This window comes from Nestor notabilis, unplaced genomic scaffold (genome assembly GCF_000696875.1).
Source record: "Nestor notabilis isolate BGI_N333 unplaced genomic scaffold, ASM69687v1 scaffold2633, whole genome shotgun sequence".
Classification (NCBI taxonomy): Eukaryota; Metazoa; Chordata; class Aves; order Psittaciformes; family Psittacidae; genus Nestor; species Nestor notabilis.
Window position 1 is genome coordinate 6373 of NW_009921320.1, and position 18662 is coordinate 25034.

Sequence of the window (18662 nt, forward strand, 5' to 3'; positions counted from 1 at the left end):
TCTGTTAGGTCACCGAGGGGATGTGTGTGACATTAAGTGATTTACTGTCCTTTACCTTAATGAAATTGTTTCAGCAAGATGACGCTGAGAGCTTTTAATGGATAGCTTTTCTTGATGTAATGAAATTGCATTCCTTTGGCATTTAATATAAGGTGCAGTTATTATTTACTGGAGCTTTCCCAGCACGGCTGTTTTGCACAGACAGTTCAGAACAAAAAGGGATTTCTGTGACAGCATCCAGGCCAGCATGCTGTGTGACAATCTCAAGCGTACGAGCATATTTGCAAGAGTGTTTCAGTGAGCATGGCCTAGCTCCGCTGGCCCTTCAGAAAGCTTGCTTTGCACCGAACGCTGCCAACGCTCATCTCCCTTACAAATGCCTTCCTAATCTGTTTAACAGGCAACTGGATTACAACCAGATCAGCTGTATTGAAGATGGGGCATTCAGGGCTTTGCGCGACCTGGAAGTGCTGTAAGTATTCCTTGTATCTCTTACTTGTAGCAAGAGCTCAGTATCTGGGGATTACTAATGTAAAAGCTTATCTAAGAGCTGCAGCCTGGTGTCAGGATGGTCTAGTGAAAAGATTTTCTAAAATAATCCACTAAGATGTGCTATAAAATAGTAAAAAGATGTGAAGAGGCAGAGATGCTTCTTTACTCTGCAAGACAGCCATTAAACACAGTTAAAAACAAACAAAATTAAAAAGCAGATGGCAGATACTGTAAGAAAAGAAAATACTTCCTTTTAAAATGGGGGGCAGTATTAATGAATCCAATCCATTTTGTAAATTATCCATCACTGTTGAATTGCTGAGCATTTTCATGATTGCCTTTGTTGTATACTATGACATCAATTTGATCTTTCAGACTCTGTTTAAGGAACAATATGCTTTATATTTGACAATCTGGATGTTTTCAAAGAGACACTTTTCTGTCAAACACTGTTACATGTTAAGATGTTTTGCATGTCCACATTAACTGCTTTTTTAATGTTTTAAATTTTATGTGTATAAATGTTTAGACGTATAGAAAAATAACATTTTTATGTCAGTGAAGGTTAATACTGCATTACTTTTTTGCATACTTTTTCTCACTGTCTTGAAGTGGCCATCAGTGAGGTTAAAGGTATCAAAATTATCATCAGTGACTCCTGACCTGAATATAGTTATTGTAATGAGCAGATTCTTTGGGAAATGAGGCACCAGACACATTCCTGAAATATTTACAGTGTCAGTCAAAACATCACATTTTTTTCTGGGCTTTCTACGTTAAGAGAAGTGAAAGACTTTGTGTATCATTGAGTTACTTCATGTTAATTTGAATCACACTTGGTAAATCACAACTTCGGGGGGGGGGGAAGTTGTTGTATATGTTTTTGTCATTTGATTTGGGTTTTTTAAGATTCTGAGGTAAAGAAAGTTCTCTAGCAATTTATAATGTCTGTATGTCCATGAAACTATTGAATATGTGAGCTGCTGGAGGTAAAGGTTTTTATTATTAAGCAATAGTTGGTCTTACTTATGAGTGAATGAGTCTAGCAGCTGAATTTGATTTCTTTTCTTTTTTTTTGAGTTTTTAATAACAATCCTGTTAGCTTTCTGATATGAAGCCATGTAAAATTTACTGTAGATTCAATAGTACACATAATAGTGAAGCTGATGAATTGTTGGTTTTCTGTCAGTAAACCTGATGTTCTGTAAGATTTTTATCTTTGGAACTCATATATATAACAGAATAACTTTTCCAGCGATAGTTTAATCTGGTTATTATGGTTTTTAATACAAACATTTACAAGTGGAAGTGTTAAATGTATATTGAAAAAAAAATATCAAATCTGCATCTTTTAATGCTTGCAATTTTTAGTGTTCTAAAAGGTCATCCTAGACAATTGAAGTCAGTGGTAAGATTTTCACATCTATTTCAATATATGCAAAAAGAGGAAAAACCTGTTAAAATAATAGGCTACTGAAAAAGTAGGTAGTTAGAATTGTACAAATAAATATGCATAGCATATTAGCATTGTTCAGATATACAACTAAATGTTCACTATATTGAATAAGCAATGATTTAAAGATTAAGGTTTTTTAAAAAATATATAGATATTTTGAACACTGCTGAAGATTTCGTGTCTAACTCAGTTTCCTTTCCAATTTGGTTTAAAGAATAAAAGACATGTAGATCAGGTCACACTGTATATGCACAGAGTAGCAAATGAGATCACAACTTTTGTTTTCATTTGGAATTAGTTATTCTATCTAAGCGCAGAACATGTATATTATTTCAAACTACAAGGATAGGAGAAAGCTTTTAAATAGGTTGTAACCCCGCGTAGTGACAGTTTGAATTGTTTACTAAAGTAAACAGGTCTTGTATATTGGTTAAATAATTGCAGAATCTTAGCTCTGTTAGTGTTAAAGATACAAAATCAACCTGAAATCTGGACAATTCTGAAATAAAAAAGCAATTATATGTATAACACTTCCTGTGAGTTTCTGTGCAATTTCATTTTTCCTTTTCCTCTTTCTTTTATTTGTTAAGAGAAAGTCTGCTTTAATGGGGAAACAGACTATGGGAAAAGATATGGTGCTATCAAATTAAAAAAAATAAAGTACCTCAGAAAGAAAAAAAATATTTCAGGCACTCCACTCTTTTACCTCAGTGTGTAACACGTAGGCAGAAGTATTGAGCCAACTTTTTTTAAATTATATCTCTGTAATGAAATCAAGTGTTTTCATCATTAGATAGAAATAGTTATGAAAATTATTTAATTCCTTTTGTATTCCTTTTGTCTACTTCTAATACTTTTCTGTACACTTGCAAAAATAAATTCATAGCTTGTGTGTACAGCGTAGCAAGGCAAACATCAAACATCTGAAACTGAAAATTAAAACATTGTAGATACACCTTCTTTGAACAGCTAACTGCTTTGGAAATATGTACTCATTTCCATTCCCTTTGTTGAAAAGACATGATTTTAAAACCTTATAAGAAGTTATGCAGAAGGAACTATGGGAGCTGTCACTTACCATGTGCATGTTGTAAGAAAATTATTAAGAAATTGTAAGAAAATTGTGCCAAGATTTACTGATTGTTGTTTATTCATTAAGATACTTCTTGTGGATATACCCACTTGGCTGGTTTTGGTTTCATTTTTGTTTTGTTTTGAAAAAGTGCATGATTCACTCTTTATCTTTTTCTTTCGACTATTCTCCTCTTTGTTTATGAAGCCCTAAGAGCACACAAGGGAGAATAAGTAGGACACAAAGGTAAAACATAGCACACTGCACCAGTAATTAACTGCTTGGTTAATGTGGAGGTATATAGCCTGAACCTGTTCAGTGCTGTGCATTTACCTTTCTGTGTACTTACAAATTTACTCAATTGAGCAGAAATTACACCTTGTGGATTTTGGTTGGTTTTGGGGTTTTTTTTTTAAGAGAGAAAGAAAAAAAGGAAAAAGTAAACCACTTCTTGGTTCAAAAGGGAAAAAAAGGTATGGTCAGTGGGAATTATTAGTGCCACAGTTACGTGTTTAAAATCCCAGAGCACATTCTCCATTCTGCTCAAATGAGTAAGCTATAAGTCAAAACTGTAAATTGTTTCCGTGTTCTGGAGTCAAGCTTGTTTGCATTTTATTTGCAGCCTAAATACAATATTTAACTACAGGATCATTCCTAAAGTGTCATCATCTGTATAAACTACGCTTAGCAAGTATGATGGTTCTGTGCTAGCCAACAATTGGCTAAGATTTGTTCCTAGTTCCTATCTCAAGTTCAGGCACCTTGTCTAAAATTCAAATTATTAGTTTGCTAAAGTATTGAAATTCCTAATTCTTTTCACCGTATAGCAGAAACCTCTCTGTGATCCAACTCTGGATCTATAGCAACTCTGTTCCATATAAAACCTAATTGCAGCCCAGTGTTAATCTTTTCCTGACATTCTTGAAAATATAGGATTTTACTTTGTCTTCTGACAAAAAAAATACAGGTTCTGCAGAACTAGAAAGAGAAGCCTGAGTCCTAGAATTAAGGCATTTTCTCCAGCAGCTCTACTTTTTACATCACAATGACAAGCTTAGTTTGAATGCCATAAATGTTCTCAACATTGGTGGAAGCTCAGTTTGAGTGAATCATAGATTACTGGGACCTCAAATTATTTAGGATTATTCATGGAATGGTCAAACCATAATGTTTTACCAGAGATTGAACAGGGAGAAAAAGTATATCTGAAAACACAGTTTTTTTCCTGATAATCATCCTTAAAAACAGCACACCATGATCTTCATTAGCTATGTCTTTTTTAAAAAGTGCGGTAAATATGACATAACTGTAACATGTTAATATGCTTCTTCTTGACTTTGCAGCACTCTCAATAATAACAACATCACTCGGCTGTCCGTGGCAAGTTTCAACCATATGCCCAAACTTAGGACATTGTAAGTAGTCCCACTGAAACTGGCTGCCATTTTTATCACTCCAGTATATTGGGTTTACCTCTATCAAGTTTTGTCAGTGGTCTGTAAATACATATACAGGCATGGAAAGCATAAGTTCAATTAAAAAATTGTCCAAGTACTGTGAGGATCACAAGCGTGAAGTCTGTGTGTGCATATATGGTGGTTAGTTCTGAAAGGTAAAGCTAACAAGTGACCTCAAAGCTGATACTTAGGGCTCAGGAGATAAGTAGTTGCACTCTTTTCCATCGCCTTTTTTAGGATGTAGGATGAATAAGTCTATGAAAATGGTTTCATGGCCTTTTCCCAGCTGGATTTTCCATCGTGTTGTATTCAGTCACAGAAAAGTTCACCTTCTAACAAAAAAGATGAGGGCAGGGGGGATTCTCTTTTATATGTTACAGCTGTATAGAGAAAGAAATTGATGTAGTTTGAAAGTCAAAAATTTGTTTTACTTTGAGCTATTGAATGGGTCACATTTCATTTAGGAACATGGAAGAATCTTTGATTGTCTGTCAGATGTGATAAATGGGAAATCTTTATGCTCTTATTACTGTACTGCTAGCAGACCTAATTAAACTAAGCTGGCTCTCCAACATTCTTTGTAACATAAAATTATAGCATCATCCGGTAGTGCTATTATAATTAAAGTTGTGTCAGCATTTACAATAAGGTCCCCATTTTTAGAGGTTATGACTTTCACAGAAGAATTCAGGCTTCTAAAACAGTGAGTGTTTGTGCAAGTGATACAATTTGCAGTTATTTCTTCTGTGTATTTATACTGAACTAAGAACAAATGTATATTGTATTGAGTGGCAAAACCAGAATATATCAAGGTTTAGTCCTGAGACTCTCTTTCAAACGGATTTTCCACTGAAGCTGGAATCAAAAATGAATGGGATGTTTCTATCAGAGTTCAAGAGCAGCTCTTACTGTTAAAGAATTACTTTTACAAATAGCCTGTCCATTTCCTTTTACGCATGTTGGGTTGCAGAACTGTTTTGAAATCAGCAGCACTACTCACTTAAGTTAACATACCTTTCATAACTGAAGAAACTTCATGCAGGTGAATATTTCTGTTGATTTCTTAACAGAATTGTAACTATTCTTGCTTGGATAAATACAAGAGTACTTAAATACTGCTGACCATGGGCTTTTGGTGGCCTCAGTTATATTTTGGCAATAGAATTTAATTCAGTTCTTTCAGGTCTGAGAATTGAAAATATGAATATCTGTGCCTCTTTCAAACCTTCAAATACACTTTCTATTCCGAACTACAAATCACAGTGAATCAAATTAGTAACATTTACACTTTTTTGGTGGGATATTTCATCTTTTGAAAATTTATTTTGGAAACAAAAGAAAATGGACATACAGAGTCCTAGATTATGGCTACAACATCACATTTGCAGTCAGAATACGTTTGTATAACAGTATTGATTTCAACGGCATTAGTTCTAATTTGCAATGGTGTTCTTGCCTGCAGCTGGCCACAGATTGTGCTGAATGAGTGTGCTGTATTTTGAGCTATATTTGCAAGGCACCCACCCAAGAATTAGTACAGGAAAATACATTGCCTTTTATTTCTTTAATTTTCTAATTTAGAAAGGGGGAATGTGAGTTATTAAAATCTTTTTATGTTGGTTTCACATTTCATGTTGCTTTACAGGTTTCTTTTTAATGGATTAATTAGACCCCCTTGTCTAAATTCTGGTTTTCTTGCACTTTCTTTCCAGTTATTTAGTTAGGATTGAGTACATCAGCTAAAGAGGACCAAAATGACATTACTCTGTTACGGATGATTTAGACTAAGGATTTGATTTATAGCTGTGGACATCCTTTTCTGTAGTTTGAGAAAAAGTAAGAGCCAGAGAAAAGTAATTCACCTAATTTAGTGAATACATTTGTCTGATATTTTGTCAATGGTAAAGTGCTTTTTGCCACTTGGCAAGGAGCCATGGTCTTGCACTGGACCCTGCCAAGAGAGAGGCGATTTACTTAATTTCATTGCTTGCTGCCATTTGGTCTTTTAATTTCAGGCATTGCTTAGAACATAGGTCCTTAGGAGCCAAAAGCAGCTAATCCCCTTTCTGTGATTAAACAAAAAGAGAGGAAAGCAGAAAGGGATGTGAAAGAAGGTGGTTTATATTGAGTTATTACTCTGTCTTGTTCAGCAGAAAATGAATCCGACCTGTTAAAGGGATTTTGCAGGCTGTTTCTATAGAGACTAATAATAACCAGACTTACAGATAGATCTAATTGGAAACCAAATCTTTTAACTCTTTTTTCTGACAATATATTATCACTATAGGGCAATTTACTTGAGACATTTTTGTGTTATTCACTATTTGGACTAGAGTCCCACAGCAGCTTTCAAGATCTTGTATTTCTTCTTTCTTTTAGACAACAGAAAAGAAACTACAGATAGGTGTCTTTATTAGGTAGCCTTCTTTTTTCTTGCAATTACTTAGACCACAAATAAAAAGTAATTTTGCTGTTTGTACAGTTCTATTTATTATCATTTAACGCCCAGACTTGCAATGAGAGATGTGAAAAATTGCTTTGTCATCAAAAATTTTTATCAATACATTGGCGTAGTTGCTTGCTAAAGGGTGGTGCTGGGCAAGTTGGTTGTTTTTCTGTTTGTTCTCCCTAATTTAAAGGTATTTACATACTTCATTCCATGCAGTCGTCTTCACTCCAACAACCTCTACTGTGATTGCCATCTGGCCTGGCTGTCCGACTGGCTGCGGCAGCGGCCACGGGTTGGCCTCTACACCCAGTGCATGGGGCCATCCCACCTCCGGGGACACAATGTAGCTGAGGTCCAAAAACGGGAGTTTGTCTGCAGCGGTAAGGGAAGCAGATTCACTCACCAAGCCCAGTTTTAAAACACACCTGCCGACAGCTCAGCTGTGATTGCTAGTGCTGCATGTTAACTTCTGCTAGCTTTTGCATAATCCAAGCTTTAATGTTTATTAAAAACTAAGCTGATCAGTTTTATTACTATTTGTATCTTGTGTAGGTGTGCTTCTGGCCTTACAAATTTAGTGTGAATGCTGCATTCACACAGATTATATAGCCTCCTAAAAGTATAATCATGGGGAAGAGATGTGGGATATGAAATAGAAGGTTCACTGGCTGAAAACATAAGGCCTTTAGTAATAAGGAGTCATTCTTTTTTTAACTTTATAAGTTGTTGCCTTTTCTTCTTGTTATTTTCTGCAGTTTGAATGATATTCTGAATCCCTAAGTAACTTTCTGAATGATATTGGTATGCTTTAATGCATGAGGTTATTTTCTGATATGAAATAATGAAATGACTAACAGTTCGTTACTAATCACATTTTCTCTGTTCAATTTTTTTCCCTTTGTTCATATCTTCTAGATGAGGAAGAAGGCAAGTTTATCTTTCTTATTTAAATATTTTTAGACTCAGATTGAAAAATTTTCTGTAAACTTTATCTACTGTTTCAAGTTTCCTCAAAAATATTAGAAAACAGCTGGAATATAGCTATCTGGCTTGTCAGTGATTCAACAGGTTGTTTCTACTAGTTGCTTTTCTGCAGACTCCCAGAAGCCTATTGCCAAATACGCAAAAATTTGCACAGATCTGTGCTTTTAACATAGTTCTATAGCGAGCACAATGTTTTGTCTTTAAACAACCCCTGACAGTGTAATTCACTGTCATCATCACATTGCAAATGCTAACAGTATTCTTACCATTAATTCTGCCTTTATGTACACTTAAAAGGGTTCCTAACAAGATCACTTCATATCTTTTATTTGTAAATGTGGAGCCCAAGTGTCAAGAACAGTTTTATAGTATGTTCATTATAATGCTGATTTTTAGGAAGGGGGATAACCATGTTTCCTCCCTGGATTTTTGTTTAATAAAGGCAGGTGAAATGTTTCTTGCCTGTTAGTATAAGAAGAGTAGTATGTGTCATTAGTTTTGGCAGCTGTTTGTACTTTTGTAACACATACATAAATGTGAAATCAAATTATTATACTGTAAACTACTATCTCATAGAATCAGTTTGGGTTGGAAGAGACCTTAAAGATCATCTAATTCCACACCCCCTGCCATGGGCAGGGACACCTTCCACTAGACCAAGTTGCTTAAAGCCCCATCCAGCCTGGCCCTAAAAGACTAACTTTTTTAGTAATTTAGAACTTGAGAAGCTGTTATTTGGAGTTGTAAGTAAGAACAGCACTGGCTGCAACTTACATTATCAATGTACCCTTGATGTATATATGACATCAAATATAGTGAGAGCGATCTTAGATTCAGTTGTGGTTACATGGTCAAGAAAGTTTTCTTTTCCCTGACAATTTCAAAACAGTCTCTAGCTTTTTTACCTTAATAAAAAAAGAAAAAGAGGGTTTCTTGCCTTTTTCATCCATTTGTGACTTTCTGTATCATTTCAAAATAACAATTCTGTATCATTAAATCAATACAAGAATAAGTGCATTAGTATATTATGTGTAATCTATTTTCAAGAAAAGATAGTAAGTTGTTTACTTTCTAAAACATAAGTATGAAGTTACTATGTTTAAGTGCCATTACAAATGGTGAGTTTAACATATAGCACAAGAACTTGGGCTGGGAGAAAGTTGTGTAAATTAGCCACCTGAATTAGTAAGAATGGTAAATTATGGGAGGAAGAAGCCTGCTGAGCTAACACAGAGAGTGACAGTATGAACTGAGAAGTCAAAGCTTTTATTTATTTTTGTGTAAGTGAACGTAAATGTCTTAACTCCAAAATTGTCTGTAAGTGATATATCTCAAGAACTATACTCAAATAAGTATTTACAGAACAGAACATAACTACAGGACTTCTTCAATTTTTTGTAGCAAAGTTCATTCATTTCTGTTGGCATGCATTTTTAATACTACATGAAATTCTGAAAACTAAGTAAATCATTAATTAGTTTTTAAAAACCCGGAATAAATAAAACATACATGACAAATGGATCATAGTTAGCCTTTAACAAGATGATTTTGAATGTGAGTTGCAAAAGAAGTAATGATGTAATGCAAGCCCGGTAGCTGAGCCTTTGTCTTTTATCTCTCAGTATTGTATCAATATGTTGCTATTAACTGGGTATTTAAATTAATGCATTTCAAAAGTATTGATAGGCTACAATGTTTATTCTAGAAATTCTGACTTAAATTTTCAAGGAAGTATAAAATGGGATGTTTTACTGTTGAAGTAAACTGAAATACTTTTTGATGGTATTGTGCAATTTTAGGAGAAACTCTTTTCCTTTGCAGGTCACCAGTCCTTCATGGCTCCGTCCTGCAGTGTCTTGCATTGCCCTACTGCATGCACCTGTAGTAACAACATTGTGGACTGTCGTGGGAAAGGCCTTACTGAGATCCCAACAAACCTTCCAGAAACCATTACTGAAATGTACGTAATCTGACTTTTTTTGGATGAATTTGCAGAAATCAGGCTTTTCCTATGTATTCCTTTTTGTTGTTTATATAAAGTAGTGCATTCTGTAGGATGAAAATTTTGGAATACACATTCAAATTCAGATATCAAAGGAATATGAAGGTATATGAAAATATTTAAGACCTTTATGTTCTCTTATGAGGTAGTTTTGTATGTACTACTCACAAGCCATAGTTAACACTGCATTCTGACTTGGTTTAAAAAAAGTTAGGGAATACTTGCTTTTCTGCAAGTGAGTGGATTTTTCACTGCAGGCTTATAAACTCCGTTGCCTTCAGTGTTGCTCACTGTGCTGGTTTTGGCTGGGGTAGATTTAAGTTTCTTCATAGTAGCTGGTACAGGGCCATGCTTGGGATTTATGCTGCAAACAGTGTTAATAATAAAGGAATGTTTTAGTTACTGTTAAGCAGTGCTTACACAGAGTCAAGGCCTTTTCTGCTCCTCACCCCACCCCGCCAGCAATTATGCTGGGGATGCAAGGAGTTGGGAGGGGACACAGCCAGGACAGCTGACCCCAACTAACCCAAGGGATATCCTATACCATATGATGTCATGCTCAGCATTTAAAGCTGGGGGAAGAAGAAGAAAGGAGGGGATGTTGGGAGTATGCCATTTTTATTCCCAAGTAACCATTGTCTGTGACAGAGCCCTGCTTTCCTGGAGATGGTTGAATCCCAGCCCATGGGAAGTGGTGAACAAATTCCTTGTGTTGCTTTGCTTGTGTGCACAGCTTTTGCTTTACCTGTTGAACTGCCTTTATCTCAACCCACAAGGTTTCTCACTTTACCCTTCTGATTCTATCCTCCATCCCATTGGTGGGGTTGTGAGTGAGCAGCTGTGTGGAGTTGAGTTGCTGGCTGGGGTTAAACAATGACACTTTGACAGTTGCTTTCAGTCACTTTATTCATCAGACTTGCTATTAGAGAAGCATATTTTTGCATGAAAGATGAACAACATATACTGCCTATAATTAGTATTCTGCTAAAGCAGTATTAAAGGAATGTTTTAGTTACTGTTAAGCAGTGCTTACACAGAGTCAAGGCCTTTTCTGCTCCTCACCCCACCCCGCCAGCAATTATGCTGGGGATGCAAGGAGTTGGGAGGGGACACAGCCAGGACAGCTGACCCCAACTAACCCAAGGGATATCCTATACCATATGATGTCATGCTCAGCATTTAAAGCTGGGGGAAGAAGAAGAAAGGAGGGGATGTTGGGAGTATGCCATTTTTATTCCCAAGTAACCATTGTCTGTGACAGAGCCCTGCTTTCCTGGAGATGGTTGAATCCCAGCCCATGGGAAGTGGTGAACAAATTCCTTGTGTTGCTTTGCTTGTGTGCACAGCTTTTGCTTTACCTGTTGAACTGCCTTTATCTCAACCCACAAGGTTTCTCACTTTACCCTTCTGATTCTATCCTCCATCCCATTGGTGGGGTTGTGAGTGAGCAGCTGTGTGGAGTTGAGTTGCTGGCTGGGGTTAAACAATGACACTTTGACAGTTGCTTTCAGTCACTTTATTCATCAGACTTGCTATTAGAGAAGCATATTTTTGCATGAAAGATGAACAACATATACTGCCTATAATTAGTATTCTGCTAAAGCAGTATTCTCAGAGGGTAGTCTGGGAAGGCAAAACTGAGGTGGTTGAATGGGATCTGTGGTATAGTTGTCATGTTGATATCATGTACTTGTGGATAAAAGAGCATGCATGCTATTAAGGTTGTGTGACTTGCCATATAAAGCAGAAAAGTCTACAAAAAGTACAACCATGTCCTGAGCACAGAGCCAGGTCATAGCGAAGGTGCTATAGGGCCTGCAGGCTGCAAGGACAATGTGGCTGAGAGTTGTGAGGGCACAGAAGGAAAGTTACTGTCACATTGTCTTCTTTGAAAGGGATAAATGAAAGCAGAAGGTGAGCTTGCTGAAGAGATGGGCAGGGACTCATCAACATGAGCATTTTTCTACACTGGGGATGGCGGAAGCTGTGTTTTGGAAGGGAAGCGAGGAGTTCCCTTTAGGGAGATAGTGGGAAAGTAGCTATGCCAACAGCCTGTAAGGAGGGTCAGGCTAGAAGTAAATGAGTTGGAGAGAGTATTCAGAATAAAAAGCTTGTAAGTACCTTGATGATATGATACAGATAAGGGAGGTGAGGGAAACAGATACTTGAAGTGAAAGGGAAGAGATTTCCAGAACATATATTCTTTTGTATGTAAGATCTTTTTGAAAGTTTAAGAATGAGCATCCACAATGAAATTTTAAGAAATAAAGTGCAGTTTAAGAATTTGTAGACAATCACATGGTTTGTTGATTTCTGACCTGTGTTTTGAACTTCACAGAATTGGAACTACTGTGGTTTCTTCTTAGGATGTGAATAATAATCACATTTGTCTCATCTTCATTATTACTGCTGTTAAGACTGACCTGGCTGACCTTACCTGACCTAATTCAGTCATTCTGCTATATAATACAAACACTTCTGCCTTTCACCTCTCTCAGAAAAATTCCTCTGCTTGCAAATAAAATGACTACTTAAGAAAATCCCTGCATAGTGCCTGGGAAGGCTGCACAGACTATTTTCATTTTTTCATGAGTTGTATACTGGCTTTTTTACTTGCATGTACATCTGTGTGCATAAAAAAGGAGGAAAAATATTGCAAGAAAGAATGTCTCAAATGTTTCCCACTGTATTTCTTCTGCTAACGCTGGAGCTTACCACTGAATGAATAGTGATTACAGACACTGGAAGACTGGCTTCTGTATCAGTTTTAGACCTACATAGTTTACTGGGGGTACATGAAGTTAACATCTGTACTACCCTGAGAAATTTGGTACTAGGGATTGCAAGGGTGTTCCTGAATCTGTATTTTAAGGGTCATCACTCCCAAAGAAGTGATACAATGTGGAAGCTGCAAATTAACTTTGAATCCACTGTCAAAAGAAATGCACATGAAGTGAAAAGCAAATGGAAATTCACAGAATAAGATTGTGCTTTCTATTAATCTGTTCACTATACTTTCTATGTAAGAAATGCTGCTGGGTTCTAAGCATGGACTGGTATAACCTTCAGCAATTTACTGGTCTGGAGAGTAAAAGCAACCACACAACAATGCCTCCAGTATTTTGTTAAGAAATTTAACAGATTGCAAACTGAGGCTCAATACTTCCTGCTAGCTTTCAAACCCCAGAGTGAGGCCTTTTTGCATTCTGAGATCCACAATCATTAATATAGATAAATGTGTATGTATTTGCTCTATAAATGTGTACAGTATATACACTGTGCTTTAATGTATATAGTTTATAGTTGTATAGAGTAAACTATCTGTTATCTCTGTGTATTGTATCTAGTTTGTAAGTTCTGGCCAAATATTATGCAGATCACAGTATTTTGCAGTTAAATAGCACCATTGATGCCGTAAGACATATGAACAGAGCAATAGAAAGCCAAACTTTATTAATTATTTCATATTGAACAGATACATACAAGTGAATGCCAGTGTAATGAGAAAACTGAACATTATCATCGTACTTCATTGACAGGAACATTTGATAAATCCATAATACTTTCAAATCCCCTTACTCTGGACTAGTTGCTCTGCCCTAAGATGTTGTCACATGTTTATAAGCTGTATTTGTAGAATCCAGTGCTGAGCATGTCATGTTATACATCAAGCAACTTCACGATCCACAAACACCTCTGGTACCTTTTCTGCCTTTTGACTTTTCTCTGTTGTACTTCATGTGAATAACCTTTTCCTGTGAGGCTGACATGAAACTTTATTGTCAGCCATCCATTATGGAGTTGCTTAAAATTTGAGAACTTATTTTTGTTACATTTCATTCTTTCATCCGTTTCAGCCTCTTATTTCGCATAGTAGGTTAGTCTTAATAAGAATACAATCCATGTTTTGGTTTTGAAGGTACATAATAACTTTCTTTTTTTTTGAGGTTCTTCTGAAGTTTACCTTCAATGCATGCTCATGGTTTTGTGATGTTTTGCCATATTCTCCATCCATTTCTTCCATCCTTCTCTCAATGGAAAGCCTAACTTCCTTGGCCAACTCCTTGGTACCCTATGAAGCACTGATTTATTTTTGTCCAACACAAACTTCCTTTAAATAAAATGTTGTCTGATCTGTTTCTAAATGAAAATACTTCGTATTCATTACATTGTCAGTCCATCTGAGACAATGCTGCATAAAATCTAAGTGGTATAAATCACATTGTTGTTCTCTGTCCTTCTGGTGTATATAAGTAAACTGCAGGTTTAAAGTGTATGTTGACAATTTCATGCCTTTCTTTACCCCCATGGGGTTGATAAATTAACTTGCATCTAAATAAGGTGATAAAACCCCCTTTAAATGTAATGTTGAATTTCTTAAGTATTAAACACTGACAGTTTCAATTGAGTAAAATTTTGCATGTTAAAACTCTGAGTTAGATCTTTGGAGTAAAGAAGAGGCTTTCTATTTAGTGTCTTATACTGATGGTGTGACTCTGCTGCACAGCTGGTTTGGGATGACATTTTAAGACAGTAGAAGCTGTCTTCTGTGCTGATGGCTACTGCTTCTGTAGCAAAGCTGGCAAGGAGACTATGTGCTTGCACGGCACTGCAGCCCCCCTTTCTCTGAGTTTGATGTGATAGCCTAAACCATTGAGAAACATGATTTTGCACTGGAAGCTGAAGTGGTTGAGGAATGAGCAGGCATTCTGTGTTGGTGGGAGCTAGAGAAGGCAGAACCAGTTCCCAAAATGCTGTTTTGTTCCAGTGCTCTGGATGTACGGGTGACTGTGAGGGTATTGCTGGGACAGTTTTGTCATATTGCTCTGTCTGACTTCTCAATTGGTACAAAAGTCAGTTGGCTAAAACTAGCAATTTCCGTTGCATGAAGTCAATTAGCAGTCAACGCATTGTCAGCCAAATGCCTCTTGGGAAGATGCCTTCAGTAACAGGACTGCTTATCTCCAAGTAGCTGCAAGTGAAAATGGAAGGAGAATAAACCCTGTGGTGTTCTCTCTTTTCCCTTCTGGTGTGATAAAGCTCAGAGCAAAATTAAGTATTCAGCATCTCAGTAAATGTAATTCTTAATCTTTATAGACTTAGTACAATTGTATCTGTACCAGTTACACCCTTTCTGCAAAATTAATTCTTCTCTTTGTTATGTAAATAAACTCACACACAGCTAAATAAGAATACCTAAGCTCTTTCCAGGGTCTGCCCAGTCAATGGGATATTATTTGAGAAAGAAATGCTTCATATTCCATATGTATTTTAAAACCCAAAATAATTGGCGGAGCACTGTGACTCCCCCACTTTCAGTGCACCTGCTCATTCTGCAGAAAGCACAGAATTAAAAAGGTGTGCAGATGCACCTTTGCCACTGGGCCAAATAGGAACATTTCATACCATAAATGACAGGCAGGAAACATTTGTTGAACTTTAACCTTTAAAAAAAATCCCTAAAATTAGCCCTATTATTTTAACATCTGTATTGTAAACATTGTGAGGCAAAACACATTGCCCATAAATATTACATATTGATAGTCTTCAAAGTTTTATTATTTATTGTGCCTTACTTTTGCCTTTTTCTCTTGACTTAAGCAAAGCATGATACATTATTGATTCATTAGAAACATCAACATTTGGGTTGATTTATATTTATTGTTTAAACCTGTTCCCTTTTCCAGAAATCCTTATGGGATGCTGTTTCATTGGCATGTTCAGTCTATTGAGCTTAACCAACTCCAGTGGTCTAATGCACCTAGGGCTTTTTTTTACCACCTTTATCACACAGCTCGTATATTAAAGGCATTAAAGGTCATTCTTAAGGTTCAAAACTATTACTTTAATTGGTTTTAGAAAGTATAGCCTTTCCAGTGGCAATAGCATTTATCAGCCGCTATGCAGGCATTCCTTCCACATTTTAGTTTTTCAGCACCGTTAATCTCTTTTCACTTGGTTGCATTTTAAAATTCACCTTCTACGTGAAAATTCTTTGAGTGATCAGCAGAAATAACTCTGGTTCCCTTCAAATGGGACGTTTTGGCGTATGTTCAATCAGACTATCAGAAACCTTCAAATAGTGACCCAGCAGCAGTTCTATTAATTGTACTGGTACCTTCTCTCAGAATGGTGTGACAGGCTCTTCTTTCAAAAGAAGAGGCTAAAAAGCCATTAATGAGCAAGACTACCTCATGAAAACGATGCTCTTACATTCTTTGATTTTCTCTTCTGTGGCTTGGACTACGAGTCTGAGTGGTTCTAAACCTTCTTTCTTTACTGTAGTATTATGAATAAAAGAAAAGAAATACAATTGCAATAACTGTTTCTGGTGAAGGGGGGAATTACCTGCTCTGATGACCACAGCTTTGTATAAATGATTTTTTTAAGCAGAAAAGCATGGAATTAAATTGATCTTTTTGCTTAATTTTTGTTTATATTAAAATCATTTAATTAATCAAAGGCAGCATTTAATTAAATTTGAGGGGTTTTTTTAGAAGGGTAGTAGTCACTACAGTGGTATTTTGGGGAGGAGGAAGGTTTGCTGGAGGGGAGGGTGACTGGAAGGTAGCCACTGTTAACTAAGCAGCTGACTTTCTAATTACTGTAACCTTGAAGATAAAGTTGTTCTTTCTTGTGAATGGAGCTTTCTAATGTTTGAATGCCAAAACTGAATCTGTACAATTGTTTCATGGTAACTTTATTTACATTTCCCATGAGTTACTTAAGTTGTGCCACCAGTTTTGTCTCATCTTACCTTCCTGATTTCTACTGGTTTTCTTCATGTTTTCATATTCCTCCATCTCATTCTCCCTTATACTTTGTTTTCATAAGTCTTTTGATTAATGATTCTGTATTATGACAAGCACTCAACTACATCTTTGTGAGCTGTGTGATATTAAGCAGGATTAAACACTCCTGAGATTGCTTCACACAGTAACACTCAAATTATATTAAAGGAGAAGGGGCAGGGAGGAGGGGGGAAGAAAAGATAAGGAGAGGAAGAGGAAAAAGAAGAAGCAAAAGAGGGGAAAGGAAAGGAAATTTGACAGAACTAAACTTGACAGATGGACTTCACTAAGATAGAGTGACAAGTGACCTGATCGCACTGCAGACACTGGGGAAGTGCTTTGCGTAATAGAGAATTTTTATTTGAGAACTGAAGGCTCCATGTATTTATCTTTCCCAAGCTGACTTTGGCATGTGTACAATTTCACCATTTCTGTTTTTTTTAAAATACATCTTTAGCTAAAAGTCCAAAGTCCAGCCTTAAATAATTAGCTATTCAACAGCAAGACTCTTATTGAGATGCAAAGATGCCTCTATAAATGACCCTCTACAGAGAAAAGTCACTTGGAAAGGGTTTAGCACATTTATGTCCTCTGTTTGGCTCTAACAGTCATTTTTCTCCTTCCTAGTAGCTGGTACAGTGCTGTGTTTCAGCTTTAGTATGAGAGCAACGCTGATAACACACCAACGTTTTAGTTGTTGCTCAGTAGCACTTACTTTGATCAAGGACTTTACAGTCTTTCTCATGCTCTGCCAGTGAGGAGGGGCACAAGAAGCCTGGAGGAAGCAGAGACAGGGCACCTGACCCAAACTGGCCAAAGGGGTATTCCAATCACAGCATGTCATGCCCAGTATATAAACCGGGGGGAGTTACCCAGAAGGCCCAGATAGCTGCTGGATATCAGTTGGCAGGTGGTTGAGCAATTGTATTGTGTATCACTTGTGTTTATTGTTTTCTTTTCCTTTTCCCCCTTTGTATTCTTTCCCCTTGTTATTTCTCTTATCATTATTATTAGCAGTAGTTTTATATTATATTTTAGTTATTAGACTGTTCTTATCTCAACCCGTGGAGTTTGCATTCTTTCATTTCTCCTTCACATCCTGCCTGGAGGCAGGGGGGAAAGAAGGAGAGTGAGCGAGCGGCTGCGTGGTTCTGAGTTACTGGCTGGTCTTAAACCATGACAATTTTTTGAAGGCAGTTCAAAGACTCACATAGCAGGAAACTCCGAAGCATCAGAGATAAGGCAGCTTTCTCTATATTTAGCAGTCTGAAGTGTGATTTGGCTATCTACAGTAGCCTGACAGAAATGAGAGCAAACCCTGCATCTTTGCAGCTTGAAAGGAATGGGTCTGAATGCTGAGGGAAGTATGCAACAAGTTACGAGACATTAAATGGATGATTGTTTTCCAGTGTCTGCATTTGTTTCTGCCCTCTAGTTTAAACCAAAACATTGGTCTTTTCATGACTTGAACATAATGTCAGTGCATAAGTATCATTTACCTCTTAAATAGTTAAGCTGTCAGCTCGAAGTCTTGCACATCCAGTGAAGTTCTGCTAAAGGTTTTGCCAAGCTGGTTTCTATATATACATGCATACATATATACATAGCCATTGGTCTTGTTTCACTCTGTACTGTTAAATTTCTCAGTAGTTTGCAAGAATCCTGTATAACCGTATCTGTCTTTTTCCAGAAAACATGTGTTAACCTTCTGATGCTACCTTAAACACAGAGTTTTCTTTGGTCTCACTATAAGATGTTTCACAGCCATTTAATTATTCTTACAGCTCTTTTTGAAGCTCTTCTGATTTATCAAAACCATTTCTTAATTCCTGACATAACAAATGCCTACAATACTGCCAGTGCATGCAGGTATCAAGTAAAAATACTTCTGGATAAGAAAAATCATTACTATCGTTTTTGGTTGTACTTGAATACTGATACATATCTTGCTCAGCAGGG

General features: G+C 36.6%; 1 protein-coding gene across 1 annotated transcript in view; it reads left to right on the forward strand.

Moving 5' to 3' along the window:
- Positions 1-400: 400 nt before the first annotated feature.
- Positions 401-18662, forward strand: part of LOC104403061 (slit homolog 2 protein) — a gene marked incomplete at its 5' end in the record, with an annotated part of 47158 nt that continues 28896 nt past the window's right edge. The window contains 5 exons of the mRNA XM_010011093.1: positions 401-472; positions 4364-4435; positions 7143-7306; positions 7842-7853; positions 9732-9870. Coding sequence (XP_010009395.1) covers positions 401-472; positions 4364-4435; positions 7143-7306; positions 7842-7853; positions 9732-9870 — 459 coding nt within the window. The remainder of the gene's footprint in view (positions 473-4363; positions 4436-7142; positions 7307-7841; positions 7854-9731; positions 9871-18662) is intronic.